Source organism: Gossypium hirsutum, chromosome A07 (genome assembly GCF_007990345.1).
Source record: "Gossypium hirsutum isolate 1008001.06 chromosome A07, Gossypium_hirsutum_v2.1, whole genome shotgun sequence".
Classification (NCBI taxonomy): domain Eukaryota; kingdom Viridiplantae; phylum Streptophyta; class Magnoliopsida; order Malvales; family Malvaceae; genus Gossypium; species Gossypium hirsutum.
In genome coordinates this window covers 9,165,010-9,180,731 of record NC_053430.1, presented here as the reverse complement: position 1 = coordinate 9,180,731, position 15,722 = coordinate 9,165,010, and the positions used below count along the sequence as shown (strand labels likewise).

The window sequence follows — 15,722 nt, the reverse complement described above, 5'->3', positions numbered from 1 at the left end:
CAACACATGCGGATCACAACCTATCGGGACGCTCCAAAAAGCTATAACGGGAAGCTCGCAAGAACCATATAACAGGAAGCTCGAGAGGGCTAATATTGGGACGCTCTTTCAAGCTATGGTGTGTCTGCAACATATGCAGAACTACAATCAATTCGGGAAACTTACATCCATCGATTTTCCTTTGTTTAAAAGATTTATCGTTTTATTGGGCATTATCAAATATATCCATATCAATTTCTTATGCATGACAAAAATACAATTCACAAGTATAATATTTAATTCAAGCTTATAATTATGCATAATTCTGTTACATGAACTTACCTGACTAAATTGCAAAAATACCAAGATTCATGGGCATTTTGATAGTTTTTCCATTTTCCACGGTTTTTCACCCAATCTTAATATAAATTAATAATTTCATTCAATTTATTAACTTAGACAATAAAACAATTCATTTCCTTCAATATGGTCATTTTTTATATTTTTACAGAATTACCCCTAAAGTTTTACTTTTATTCAATTTAGTCCCTGAGCCTAGAACATACAAATTAGCCATGCTAGCTGAATATTCATACATATTATCCTCCTCCTCCTCTCCATTCCACATCCTTAATTTATATAACATGCTACAAGTAAGATTATCAATAATTTCACTATTTACTTATATGTATATTCAAAACTGTCTATTTGCGTCATAGTCACTAAATTATTTATATCTTGAGCTAAAGAACTCTAAATTAAGATCCGCTAATTTTTCATGAAACTAGACTTATGTATATTCTTACCTTAAAATTTTCATAATTTTTGGTTTATCCATTAAGTACAGTTTATTCTTTAAAGTCACCATTATTCTGCTGTCTGACAGTTCTGACTCTTCTTTACTAAAAATTAATTATCTCATTGTACAGGATTCGGATGATGTTCTCGTTTATTTATATTGAAAATAGACTCATTAAGGATTTTAAACATATAACTTTAAGAGCCTATTTATTTTTCTCCAATTTTTTATGATTTTCCAAAGTCAGAACAGGGAGACCCGAAATCATTCTGACATTGTCTCACAAAATTTATTATATCTCATGATTCACAATTCCATTTCCTACACCATTTCTTCTATAAGAAACTAGACTCAATAATATTTAATTCCATATTTGGTTCATCTTCTAATTCGATTTTTATAATTTATGGTGATTTTTCAAAGTTAGTTTACTGCTGCTGTCCAATATTGTTTTAGTGTAAGCTGTTTATTACCATTTTTCCCTTAAGCTTTAATAAATAACAATTTCGTCCCTACTCAATTAGCCTTTCAATTGAGCTGATTTTTCTCAATTAACACTTTATTCTATCACTTTAAACTACTTTATAACTTTTGGAAATCATAATTTCAGGACTAGACTTTAATTCCAAACATTTTCACAATTAGGTCCTAAAATCAATTTCCGTTAATTTTACTTGATAAAATTATCATATATCAAAATTTAAGCTTCAATTCTATGTTTATTCATCATATGCGTCCAGCACTCATCCATAATAACTTTAAAAATTAGCCCTTCAACATAAAACTTATGGATTACTTTACAATTCAATCCTTATTCCATTTCTAACTTGAATTTCTATCAATTTAACCCTTATTTCATTATTTTACTCAACATGAACATTATCTAGAAATCTAATATCTTTCAAAATATCAACTTAATTTCATCAAAATTTTGTTCCAAAACTTCTAAAACATCAAAATTAAGTAAAAATGGCTAAATTAACTTTCCTATTAAACTTCTAAGCTTCACACCTTCAATTTTCCCTTTTCTTCTTTCTTTTCTCTTTTTCTTTCTTTCCTTCCCCTGCTTTCTGTTTCGTTTGCTTTGTTTCTTTATTTCTCTCATTTTTCCTCCTTTTATTTCCGTCCTTTATATATATACACACACACATGTATTTATAAATAATAAGTATTATTTATTTATTCATGTGTATATTATTAGTACATTTGTACCTATTTATAACCAAACATTTGTCATTATTTAATATATTTATCATATAAAATCTTATAATATAATTATTTAATTAATAAATATCTTTTATAAAATAATAAATATCTATTTAATATCTAATACATGTATTACAAATGTATGTATTTTTATCCATACACTTGTATATTTTATTTACTATACATTTGCCTTTATACTAATTTGTTTATCATATAAATATCTTATAATATAATTATAATAAATTAATTTAATATCATAATCTTAGATTTTTACTTTATATGCCGCCTCACTTATGCTAAATAGCATAATTGCCATTTTGGTCCTTTTTATTTTCTTTTAATCTATAATTAAACTTTCACACTTTATTCAATTTAATCATTTTATCCAATTATCCTTAATTAAGCTAAATTCACTTAATTAAACTCTAATTAACCACTCAATTAACTTTTTAAATATTTTTGATAAATATTTACGGATCTATTTTTTTTAGTAACGGAGACTCGAAAATACACTTTTTTGATAACCGTAAAATTCGGATTATTACACTTCCAACATCCAACAAGCTTCAAAACAGAATCCCCCCACTCTTTGACGTGCAACCTCCTGCAAAGTATCTACCAACAACGGACAATGACCAGAGAATGAATGAGACAGATGCCTCAATGAAAAAGTAGAGAACCTCTCCTAGCACACAACGTTAGCAATCATTGGTCCAATCTCTCTCTAATGTTGTTTTTGGCAAATTCCCCCTCTCCCAAGTGAACCAAGGTACCACATAACCCGAATCCTCCAATTGGCAACCACCTAACACATTATGAAATTCTTCCATACATCCCTTATCCCTTGGAATACCCCATTTCATCTCAAAAAAAATAGAAGATCTCATTAAAGTCCCATACCAACCAAGGTAAATGTTGATCTTAATTTAAGAAACCCTATCAATCTCCATTTTTCACTATCTATATCCCCTCGATCTCAACATCACTATGATTTCTCGAAAAACTCCTTAACTTTACCGATACATCTACTTTCCAGCCCAAACTAAGCCCTCCCTTGGTTTCACCCGCCCTCACCTCAATACCATGAACAAAAGCACCCTTCCTACGTACCCTTTTCCATTTTATTTGAATCAAGCTTTGTCTCCATAAAAAAGACGATTTGAGGATTATAAGGTTTCAGCATGTGCAAAGCCTCCTCATAGCTCGTGAGCTCCCTAACCTATGAAGATTCCAACTCATGATCTTCATTGCTGCCGACCGACCAGCCTCTTGGTAGAAATCAATGAATTATTTTGACAAGCCAAAAAAAGCTCATCCATTTTCTCCTCAGAATTCGAAAACTTATAAACCATACCAAAGAAATCTATAGTTCTTTGTCTCTTTTTCCTATCAGAACCCTCAATCGGGTAATCCTCTAAATCATAAATCATAGGATCTTGCCCCGTACTAGTAATAGAGCGCTTCCTGCCTCGTACTAGTAACAGAGCCCTTCTGTCTCTCTTCGTCACCCGAAGAGGCACCTTTTAGATTTATTCCCAAAATAAGATTAATCCTCTACCAATTACCTGATCCTGAGAAATTATTATCATTTCTTCCTCTTGACCAATTAATCAAATTCTCTCCCGAAAAACCCTCTCACCCCATTTTCGTAGCCAAATGCTATCTACTGTAACAACTCTTCATATCGGCGCTTGTAACGAAATGTCCCAGCCCTATCCAATTCATCCACCATTTTCTAAGTCTGACTGGGCAAAGACTATCACTATGACCCAAACATCCACATAGAAAACAAAAAAGTGTGAGTTTATCATATTTAAACTTCACATATATGTGATTTTGGGAGGAAACTTGGATCTTCTTTCTACGTTTCAATAGAGATTTAATATCCAACTGCAACCTAACCCACATAAATTGAGTAAAACCCTCACTGGCATGCTTTGAGTCATTCTCCTAAAAAAAACCCAATAAAATTCCCCAATTGTCTAGAAACAACCTTAGAGAAGAAATCCGACAGCAAACCATGGATTTGAACCCAAAAGTACGTATAAATCAGCGCCATATTCATCGGGTCTTCATTCTCTTTCAAACGATGAAACACCAATAAATGATTATTGAAAATCTAAGGAGCACTCTTCAAAACTTTCTCAATGTCAACCTTGTGGAAAAAAATAACAAAAACCTTTTCTCCCCCAAATTTAAGATTTGAATACCCCCAATAGATACCTGAGATTCACTAAAGTGTTACGCATGGTCGGAAAATGCACAACACTCGCCGTAATAAAACAACCTACCAAACAAAGATAAGACAAACTCTCTTGATTCTCCGAAACCCTCTCAACCCGCAAGACCTCATCATCTTCTTCCCCAATACCCAGATCCGCCATTTCATTTTCCGTGAGAACTAGTCAACACATCCAACTGAAAATCAAAGCAGGGAAAAAACGAACAAAACACCAAGCAAAACGTGAAAACCTAGGCAAAAATAAACCTAAAGAGTCCTAAAATAAAACGAGCTATTCTGCAGACAAAAGGTGCCATTTCGCAGACTAAGATTAACAATGTTTGTGAAATTTAAATGCAAAAAACAAAAATATTGTTAAATGTTAAAAAAATATATAAAAATGATAAATAGTGTAAAAATATAAAAAAATCCAATTATTTCTAATAATTTAAAAAAATAATAAAAATATTTAAAATTTTATAAAAACACTTAAAAAAACAATTCCAAGAAAATGATGGATTGAAGGTCAGATTCCAGTGACGGTTGCAATGAAACTTGCCATATCGATGATGGAAAATCGACAAAAAGTAAGAAAAACCCAATCTTAGGATCAGTATAGTTAAAAGAAATTAAAACATTATCCAAATAAAAAAAAAACCACTCAAAGGAACCATCAAATAAGACAAATAATCTTTAATTTCTCTTCTTACCAGCTCTGGAACCTTGCTTAGGTTTAAGTGTGAAACACCTAACCATCGAAGGCAAGGGGAGAGCACTCATATATTTTGATGGGGAGGGATCCACTTAATAATTTTACACTTTTTAACATTTAAATCTAAATAAAATGAGTTAGAAAGAGAGAATTGAGATGATGAAAAGGAAAAGACCTTAAAAGAACTAGCCATATATTTATTTTAATCATTACTAGCTAAACATAGTAACTGTAGCATCTAAGCACACATTCACCATTTTCACTTTAATTTAATGTTGTTTGAATCTAATTAAACCGAAAATTAATTAAAATATTGATTCAAAACATTGAAATGATTGACCAGAGCACATATTCAATTTAAAAAATATTGACTGTACTACAACAAAATAATTAAGCAGTATTAAACATGTTACCCAATTGAAGAAATAGCTATGGACAAAATGCAATTTTAAAATTACAGCCTTGGCATATACAAAGTTAATAAATTGGTGAATATCATGTTTTATCTGAAGAACATACTAAAAATACCCCATCAACGAAACCTAAAACGATGAACCTCTAGAAATGATGTTTTCTTTACTCGGACAACATCTGAAAAACACCCTACCAATGAAAACAAAAAATCTGATAAAGTTTAAATCTACCAAAATTTTAGTAAAAGATGATTTCTTTGAATGAAGAAAATGTAAAAAAATTCAATTACCCAAAAAAAATCCCATAGACTTATTTAAATAAGAAAGGACATTTTAATAATTTTAATAACTGAGTTTGTGCTTGATTGATAGTAACACTAATTCAATCAATGATTTAAATAATATTATTTTACATTAATTAGATAAAGTAAAATTATATTATAAATAAAATATAGTAAAAACATTTTAATTATAATTTGAAAATTTTTATTATAATATTTGAATTATTAATTAAATTAATATTTAATTTGTTCCTTAAATAAAAAGGTGTTTAAAGTAAATGACAGTAGGTACAGCCTTAACCAAAATTAAGCAAGTTGAACTCAACTCTATTATATTACTATCAAACGCGCTGTATTTCCATAAACAAAGATAAAATTCTCAATCCATAATTAAGAGATAAAAGGTAAATAAGCAGCTTCTATTACATTGCACCTATGGAAACAGAGCCTTGCTACAGAGAAACAGCTCCAGCTCCGTGCATTGTTGGAATTTTATGAGTGAGTCAGACAGGTTTCAGTGCAGTGTCAGGCTTTTTCAAACAATACTTACTTTTAATATGAAATCTGTTTGAATTTTGTTTTTGGGGCACAACAACGGCTACTTCTGCCTGCACCATGTTCTATGAAATCTTTTCTTTTTTAAAAGAAACAGATTGCCTTTAGTTTTTTGTTCCATAAAATATTGGTCTTGCCTGGTAAAAACACACAGCATCTCTCTTCTCTTTCATTGGTTTAATCAAATTTCAAACCTCCCTTTTTATTATACAAAATTTCAAACCTTCCTCCTTTTATAACACTTCCCTGAAGATTGAGCTTGAAAATGAGGGTGTTGTTGAGTTGCCTTTTCTCTTTCATTTTTGCTTCAACCCTTTGGAGCATTGGCTCTTCTGCTCTCACTCTGGATGGTAATAACTAAAATACCCATCACTATTTTAGTGTTTTTTTTTACCTAAAGTTTGAATTTTTTTTTATGGGAAAGTAGAGGGAAAGTGCTAAACTTTCAGCTTAGTGTTTGATCTGAAGTAAAGTTGAACTTTTTTTTGTTTTTGTTTTCTATGAGCTGATATTTCTGTTTTTATATTGGATTTTACAAGGTTTAACATTGTTGGAGATCAAAAGCACATTGAATGACAGTAAAAATTTTCTTGGAAACTGGCAAGCAACTGATGAAAATCCTTGTAATTGGACTGGCATTTCTTGTTATCCTAATGACCATAGAGTCCGTTCAATGTAAGCCTCCCGTTTACTTCTACTTAGTTTTATTTTCTATTACTTATATAATATATATATTCATTCTTACGGGTTGGTTTTACAGCAATCTACCATACATGCAACTAGGAGGCATAATATCTCCCAGCATTGGCAAACTCAAGGGATTACAAAGACTGTGAGTTCAATTCCCATTTTTCAACACTAAATAACGTTAACAAACATTAGGCTGATTTTGATTCTTGTTCTTGTTATGCCCCACCTTTTTTTTTTTTGCAGGGCATTGCACCAGAACAATCTACATGGACAAATTCCTAATGAACTTACCAATTGTACTGAACTGAGAGCCCTGTAAGCAGAATAAATTCATTTTAGGCATTAGTTCATGTTTCACTTGTCTTGTTCTTGTCTCATTTTTGGAATTGATTGTCTGCACAGTTACTTAAGAAATAACTACCTGCAAGGAGGCATACCGTCAAATTTTGGAAACCTTACCTTTCTCACCATACTGTAAGATTCTTGGATATGCTACTGTTTCTTTAGTTGCATGGCATAATTGTTAATTGTGCTTAGCAACGGAATAAATATGTTGGAAAAATGGTTTTTAGGGATTTATCGAGCAATTTGCTAAAGGGTGCTATACCTTCATCCATAGGTCATCTTACAAGATTGCATTACCTGTAAGTTCATGAAGAATTGTTGCTTGCCAATGTTAATTTGGGTTGTTTTAGGATTGAATTAATAATATAATTGTAAACAAGAAAATGAGGTTCCTTAAACTTTCGATGATTGCTATTTGTGGCAGCAATTTGTCTACCAACTTTTTCTCTGGTGAAATCCTGGATATTGGAGTCCTCAGCACTTTTAGGAACAACTCGTGAGTACCCTTCTCATTGCCATGACCATCTTTTTATGTCTATGCTTTGCTATAATATGTGGATGAATACTATGTTGTTTGGGCTCAGGAGTGTTGGATACATATATGTGGCCGACACAGCTATCTGGAGGGCCATATTCCCATAACCATCTTCGGATGTGAGTTGGAAACTAGTATTTCAAGAAAAATGAAGAGTTGCACCAACTCTTAAGTTTAGCATAAGATTGTAGCTTTTTGCATCAATGTATGTGGAAGCGGTAAATAACCTAACCAATGTAGCTTGATCAGGATTTTTTTGCTTATGTTCAGGTTTATTGGCAATTTGGATCTATGTGGCCAACAGGTTAACAAGCCTTGTCAAACTTCACTGGGATTTCCTGCAGTCTTACCTCATGCTGAAAGTGATGAAGTAGCAGGCATGCTTTGTTGTTACGTGCCGCTTTAGTTGTTACATTCTTATAAAGCTTTATGCATGTAATAAGATGCAGCTATCCTTTTTGGCTTTTGCAGTTCCTACGAAACGATCATCTCATTACATAAAAGGTGTGATGATTGGTGCAATGTTGACAATGGTCCTTGTGCTTGTCATGCTCCTTGCATTCCTCTGGATATATCTACTATCAAAGAAGGAAAGGGCTGTTAAAAGATACACGGAAGTTAAAAAGCAACTCAACCACGATACGAGTAAGTTGGTTTATTTATCAAAATTTGGCTTTCGTATAAATACATGCTTGTTAATTATGTTCATTTTTGTAGGTACTAAACTTATAACTTTTCATGGGGATCTACCGTATCCTTCATGTGAGATTATAGAAAAGCTGGAGTCCCTTGATGAAGAAGATGTCGTGGGGTCTGGGGGATTTGGTACGGTATATCGAATGGTCATGAATGATTGTCAAACATTTGCTGTTAAAAGAATAGATCGAAGTCGCGAAGGATCTGATCAAGTGTTTGAGAGAGAGCTAGAGATCTTGGGCAGCATCAAACACATTAATTTAGTTAATATGCGAGGTTATTGCAGGTTCCCGGCATCGAAGCTTCTTATCTATGATTATCTTGCTATGGGCAGCCTGGATGACTTCCTACATGGTAAGCTTCTTAATAGATAAAATGCATTCGTTAACATGATATCGTTCTTTATTTTAATTGTGTGATCTTGTATATCGATCTACTTTTTCAGAATGCAAAGAAGAAGGCAGGCTATTGAACTGGAGTGCTCGTTTAAAAATAGCCCTTGGTTCCGCTAGAGGACTAGCATACTTGCATCATGACTGTTGTCCGAAGATAGTTCATCGAGACATAAAGTCCAGCAATATCCTTCTCGATGAAAACTTGGAGCCCCATGTATCCGACTTTGGTCTTGCCCAGCTTTTGGTGGATGAGGATGCCCATGTCACAACTGTCGTTGCCGGCACTTTTGGCTATTTGGCTCCAGGTTTTTCTTTCTCTATTATAACCCATCATCTAGAATGTTTCGGTCGTCCGTAGTTTTTGTCACTTCACCTTTATTTTACGCACTTTCCTTCCAAAGTTTCACGACAGATCCATAGAGAGTCAACTAGTGGTGCCTCTTGGCATGTGTAAAATCTTGTGATATGCATGTGTAAACCAACATTGTTGTTCCGAGAACATAGAAATTATCCACTTACTGTTATGTTTCTACGGAACAGAATATCTGCAAAGTGGGATAGCGTCAGAAAAGACGGATGTCTACAGCTTTGGAGTTCTCTTACTGGAGCTGGTAACCGGGAAAAGGCCAACTGATCCAACTTTTGCAAAGAGGGGCTTGAATGTTGTCGGCTGGGTAAGGACTTGAACTTGTTCGAGTTCGATGAAAAACTAATAGTTTTTCATTTGTCCGAGAATGTACACATAACCTTTTTTCTGTTTTGCTCGAACATTTGCAGACAAACACTTTATTGAGAGAGAACCGTCTGGAAGACATAGTTGATAAAGGGTGTACTGATGCTATCATGGAAACTGTCGAAGCAATTCTCGAAATAGCAGCGAAGTGTACTGATGCAAATCCAGATGAACGGCCAACAATGTGCCAGGTACTTCAGTTACTGGAACAAGAGGTCATGTCGCCTTACCCAAGTGATTACGAGTCTCATTCAGATTATTGTTGAATGAACATACAAATATTGATTTAACGGTGGTTGTTGCACATAAAATCTGCTGTCATCTCGACTTTCGTAGGATGTTCTTCGATTTTGTCCCACTCTAGGGGGCTTTTGTATATTATCTCGAAATTGATCTATGTGTGCATGGTTTTGAATCCTTGTCACTTGTGCTGTGACAGTGACTTGAAACTGCAGTGCTGAAAACAAATATTGCTTGAGACATTTTTTCACTTTTATTACCAGATGGATCTTCATTCCATTGCATCTTTTTCTTTATGTTCATGCTATTTTGTTGATTCTTTTTTTATGTATTATGAAATTTATAATCTGGATTTTCATGAGCTGGCCGGGCCATGGTGCCTATTGAAATAAAGGAAGGCTACCACCATTTTATTCTTTTTGGTAATAAATAGAAGATGCTAAATAGCATCCTAGTTACAGACGATTGAACTTGTGGCCAACACGATCAACTTCCAGTAAAGATTCAATTCCCTCGGAGGTGAATTCTATCAAATGAGTCCCGTGTTCGTCTGCAATCTAAAATTAGCCATGTAGTCTGCAGATTGATTGGCCTCTCTAAAAACATGTATGAAATTAACACTCCATTCTCTCTTTCAAAGTGCAGATATATGGAACATTACTATTCTCCCCATTAATTAAATCAATGGTTTCCACCATAAGACGTTGAACCAATCTCCCAAGCAAGCAGTGACCCGTCCTGATGATGATACTCCCCGTGGCAACTTTGAACTCTCCTGAAGTGCAATTCTTCCCGTTTCACAGCTTTGTTAAAGACTTCCTCCACGGTGTGCGCAAAAACAATCCTTCTCAAGCAAATAGCTTCTGAGTTTCAGTGTTGCCAAAGCAACCAACCCCCATACCACACACACTTGCATCCTGCATTTTAGAACTAAAATGTGTTTCTAATGGAGATGATAGGATTATATCTGAAATTAAGAGTAGAATAAGCATTTTAGATAATGTGCTCATTTAACTAAACATGGGTGGAGTTTGGTGAAAGATAAACTTTAGTGTTTTGTGTTTGGACAATCATTTTGAAGTGGGGAAAAGGTGATGAAAAAAGTTATGGGTAAAATGATGGTGGTGTATTTGGATCTTTGCTTTGAATTATTGATTAAAATTCAAACCCCGTAACTCTTTTTTGTCTCTAATCCCTTTCATTGAAGGACAGTGAAACATGGCATCCTAAGTTGATAGCCGCAGCTAGCTGTTATTAACCTAGGATGCCAAAAGCTGCAATTATAGTAATATTTACCCTTCAAAGTCATGTTTTCTGTTGTAATTACAGATTAAGACCATTAAAGTCAGCAAAGTTTGTTTAGAAGCAACCGAGAGTTGTTTTCCTTTTCTGGTGATATTGAATATGTTTGAAATGCAGAGGTTGGTCTTTGCTCTTTTAGTTCTTTTTCATAAATTACTTTTCTTTGGGTACAAAGCTTATTATCAACTTATGCAAGGTTAAGGAGGGGTCTCAAATAGCATATATTACCTTTTAAGGATTTGCAAAGAGTATAGGTGTTAGTAGGTTAGCCCAGAATATTCAAACTCGAGTTTATTCTATATTTTAAATGGATTCTAATATTTTTACTTAAATCTTTTCAAACTTAAGTCTAGGCAAATAACTTAACCTATAAATAATTCCAGCTTCGATAATTTCACCGCAGACTATCAGTTATTCCAACAAAACGGAAATGATTGCCTTTGGAATGTAAGACAATATGCAGCGAGAGCGAGACTCTTGTGCAAATATTTGATATATTTTGTGGTTATATCTTTCATTTTTTATTTTATGGTTATATAATCTAGTATTTGATCTTAATTTCTCGTATAGTCTACTGTATATATTTATATTATGATTTTGTTGCTTTATTTACATTATAATATCACAAAAGTAATGTTTTTTGTGATGTTTTTATTCATTTCGTTACTTTTTATTCAAAATATGAGTGTTGTGGAAGGTAATCTTTTTTTAATTATATTGATCTAAAAAGTTCTTCCTACAATATTTTTTCAAATTTGAGGCATGAATTTGATAATTGTTTCCACATTGGGCCTAAACTTTAAAGTTTTTAAAGAAATATCAAGGACTAATTTAGACAAAAAAATTCAAGTCCCAATATGAGAATAACTGCTAAGTTCAATGTCTAAATTGGATAAAAAAAATTCAAACCCCAATGTGAAAACAATTGCCAATTTCAAGACCTAACTTGGTAAAAAAAAAGTTAAACTCTAATATGAGAATAGTTGCTAAATTCAGGTCCTAAAAAGTGATTTAACCCAATGCATTTTCATGCTTTTTACATTACTAAAACTAAAAGGAATAAATATGATATTTATATATGAACTTTGGTCTAATGAGTAATGTTATACATGAATTTTGATTTTGTAAGATTATAAATATGAAACTTGAATCACGGTTAATATGTATACTTGAAACTTTGATTTTGATTCAATTGTATACATTTGAATAAATGAATACAAACATTTATTTTCATATTGGATTAATATAATTGTTTTTGTATGTAATATATCAATGTAAAATGGTGTTAATTCGATAATATTTTTTATAATTTATGAAAATTGAATCAAATCAAATTTTATATAAAATTATACAAAATCAAAATTCATTTATAAAAAAGGATAATTTTGCTTTTATGTCTTTTCCTTTGTTTCTTTTTTCTTTTTTAGTAGGAATCTTATTTCCTATTTAATACTTGCACTTTAAAAAGAAAAAAAATTGTAGGATCCACGTCTATTTTCACTATTTATTTTTAAAAGAGTAATGAAAAATATGAAAATATAAAAAAAATCCTATAAATATTACAAAGGCATCATATAGGTCCCACATAAATCTAATCATGGGTCGGGTTTGGTTCAAGTAGGGCCAATGCAAAACTTTAGGTCCATTTCTTAGGTTCAGGCTTGGCTCGACCCGAAAAATGGACCTGAAATTCTAACCAAACCCAACCCATATTAAAAATATTTTAAACCCAAACCAAACCTAGCCCGCCTGTATTAATTTTTTTAGATTATTTTTTTATATAAAAACAAATTTAAATAATATAAAACATCAAATACATTAAAAACATTAAAATAAATACTTCTCAACAAATTGAAAATATATTAAAGAAAACAATTATACTTAAATAATACTAAGATGCTTGCAACTTAACAAGTTAATGCCTCTAAAATAGTAACAAAAATTAACAATTAAACTAGAGTTATACAATATTCAAATAATAACAACATAATAACTTATAATAGTTCAAGTTCATACTTTTACCTAAACTTTTCTACATTTTGAACAAACCAATCTCCCACATCATTTTCATATATCAGTCTTAGAGTAAAAGGTTTAACTTAAAAAATATTGAGCTAAAAGTTAAAAGCAAATGTGATAATTGTGAGCAATAATGGTTGGGTATAAAATTCGACACGCAACTACATGAGGAAACACAAAATAAAACATAAAGATAAAAGAAATATATAAAAAAAAATTATCTACAAAGTTGGTATGAGATGTATTACACGTGATAACATATTTACGATATTAAATTTTAAAAATAACAAAGAATATTTAACTAAGACTAAAATTTAAAAATTATTATATGGAAACAAGCCATTCCTCAAAAATAAAAAAGCCTTTTTCTCAATAATTAACTTGATACAATTGAAGAAATTAAGATAAGAATCTTCCAACTTCGAACCTTATGTGTATATCAAGCCAAGCATTAGAGTCTTGAGAAAAAAAAGGTGAAAGCGACCATGCTTGTCCTCACATATTTCTAATCCAATAACCATTTGGATTGTTATTCAACTTTAGAATTACCAATTAATTTCATCGTGTTATCTAAGATGACAGACTTAACCAAGAAGAAATTAGCCGGAAAAGTAGCCATAGTCACCGGCGGAGCAAGCGGTATCGGCGAAGCCACAGCGCGTTTGTTCGCCGAGCACGGCGCCCGTATGATCATCATCGCTGATATCCAAGACCAACTCGGCCAACAAGTAGCTACTTCAATCGGTTCCCACAATTGTACTTACAGTCGCTGCGACGTTACCGATGAAAACCAAGTGAAAGCATTGGTCGAATTAAGTATTCAAAAGTATGGTCAACTTGATATAATGTTTAGCAATGCTGGGATTATAAGTAAATCCGATCAGAGCATTCTTGATCTTGATTTCCGACAGTTTGATGGGTTGATGGCGGTCAACCTCCGTGGCATGTCTGCATGCGTTAAGCACGCGGCGCGTGCGATGGTGGAGAAAAAGGTGAGAGGAAGTATTGTATGCACGGCGAGTGTGGCGGCCAGCCATGGAACGAAACGGCGGACGGACTATTGCATGTCGAAGCATGGGGTGTTGGGATTAGTTCGATTGGCGAGTAAACAGCTAGGGATGTATGGTATAAGGGTAAACTGTGTGTCGCCGAATGGGTTGGCGACGCCGATGACATGCGAGGTGCATGAGAAGAGTGTGGAGGAGGTTGAGGAAATCTACGAGGCTGGAAGGGCTCTGAAAGGAGCGGTGTTGAGAGCCGAACACGTGGCGGATGCAGTGCTGTTTCTTGCAAGTGATGAGTCGGAGTTGATTACTGGCCATGACCTCGCCGTCGACGGTGGCTTCCAAGCTTGGTAATTTTTGCTTTTGCTTTCAGTAATTCTTTTTCTTAATCCTATGGTTTTTGCAGAACATTTTGACTTGATTGTATTACTTTGTAATTAATATGCTTTTGTATTTTTATAACTTAATTATTTTCTTCTACTCCACGTACGTAGTGTTAATTCAGTTGTTATCTTATTATTCCAGCAACTAGAAATATGACAGTTTGGAAGGATTATGAATAGAAGTAGAATCTGTATTATATGCAAAAATAATGGCAAAGTATTTATAATTGTGCTGTTCTGTATTCAATACCATATTTTAGGTGATTTTGAGGAACTGCACGTAGCTTCGAATCTAGTGCAAAAAAGGATGGTGCTTAACATGGATAGTATTCAATACCATGTTTTGGGTGATCTTGAAGAACTGCATGTAACTTGGAATCTAGGGCTAAAAAGGGTGGTGCTTAATATGGATAGTACTACAATTATTTATCTTATTCAAGCAATTTCAGTAAAACAACATCATTTAGTTGTATTATGAGTTATTAAAGATCTATTTCAACTATCTTGAATGGTTTGGATTACACATATATTTAGAGAGGGTAATCGGGTAGCCGATGGTTTGATATCAATGGCGTCCTCAAAGCTTCTGGGTAAGTATATTTACATGTAATCGTCGGATAAAGTTCTTCAACTGCTACACGATAATTGCTTTAGAATAGTTTGGCCTTGCCTAGCCTAGCTATGCTTTTTATCCTTCTCCTTGTACCATATAATTGTTAGCATTTTGAATTGATGAAATCTAAAATGCTAGCATTTTAAAAAGGAAAATTATTTGGGACACTGCCAGTGGAGTTTTTTAGACTCCACAAATAAATTAAGAGTTGGACAAATAAACTAAAGGGCGTAGTAAAAAAAATTTCAACCCACTTATAAAATCTAAAAAATTTTACCAACAATGTATCTAATACTTACCCTTTTAAAAATCTCCAAATTTTTAAAATTCTTCAACTAAATACACTTTGAAAGTTTATATAAAAATATTGCAAATTTCTTTTTCACTTCTCTCTCTCTTTTCTTCACAATTTTTTTTTCGTTGTTGTCTTATATCTTTAATTCTGTTTGCTAATGGTCACATTTTGATGAGATAAAAATATGAAATTTGACTTATTAAACTAAATATATTTGAATAAAATGCTTAAAATTACAATTAATATATTCAACATTTAATTACTTCCACGTCCATGAATAATATAAATAAAAACAAAAATTAATAG

At 32.7% G+C, this 15,722-nt stretch overlaps 2 protein-coding genes across 3 annotated transcripts; both read left to right on the top strand.

The window, feature by feature from the left end:
* The first annotated feature begins 6,015 nt into the window (after positions 1 to 6,015).
* LOC107926727 (LRR receptor-like serine/threonine-protein kinase FEI 1) lies at positions 6,016 to 10,084 on the top strand. 2 transcript variants are annotated; one of them, XM_041117502.1, is made up of 13 exons: positions 6,016 to 6,516; positions 6,706 to 6,841; positions 6,927 to 6,998; positions 7,100 to 7,171; positions 7,259 to 7,330; positions 7,429 to 7,500; positions 7,626 to 7,697; positions 8,007 to 8,113; positions 8,208 to 8,381; positions 8,454 to 8,786; positions 8,878 to 9,132; positions 9,368 to 9,501; positions 9,605 to 10,084. In XM_041117502.1, exons 1-13 carry the CDS (start codon positions 6,432 to 6,434, stop codon positions 9,824 to 9,826), a joined length of 1,806 nt encoding a protein of 601 aa, XP_040973436.1. In that variant the 5' UTR covers positions 6,016 to 6,431; the 3' UTR covers positions 9,827 to 10,084. The 2 variants fall into 2 exon arrangements, with proteins under 2 accessions (XP_040973436.1, XP_040973435.1); XM_041117501.1 differs by having other exon boundaries at positions 6,042 to 6,516; positions 8,208 to 8,786.
* Positions 10,085 to 13,564: 3,480 nt separating this feature from the next.
* LOC107926728 ((-)-isopiperitenol/(-)-carveol dehydrogenase, mitochondrial) lies at positions 13,565 to 15,073 on the top strand. The gene is made up of 2 exons (XM_041117503.1): positions 13,565 to 14,475; positions 14,769 to 15,073. Exons 1-2 carry the CDS (start codon positions 13,697 to 13,699, stop codon positions 14,770 to 14,772), a joined length of 783 nt encoding a protein of 260 aa, XP_040973437.1. The 5' UTR covers positions 13,565 to 13,696; the 3' UTR covers positions 14,773 to 15,073.
* The last annotated feature ends 649 nt before the right edge of the window (positions 15,074 to 15,722 follow it).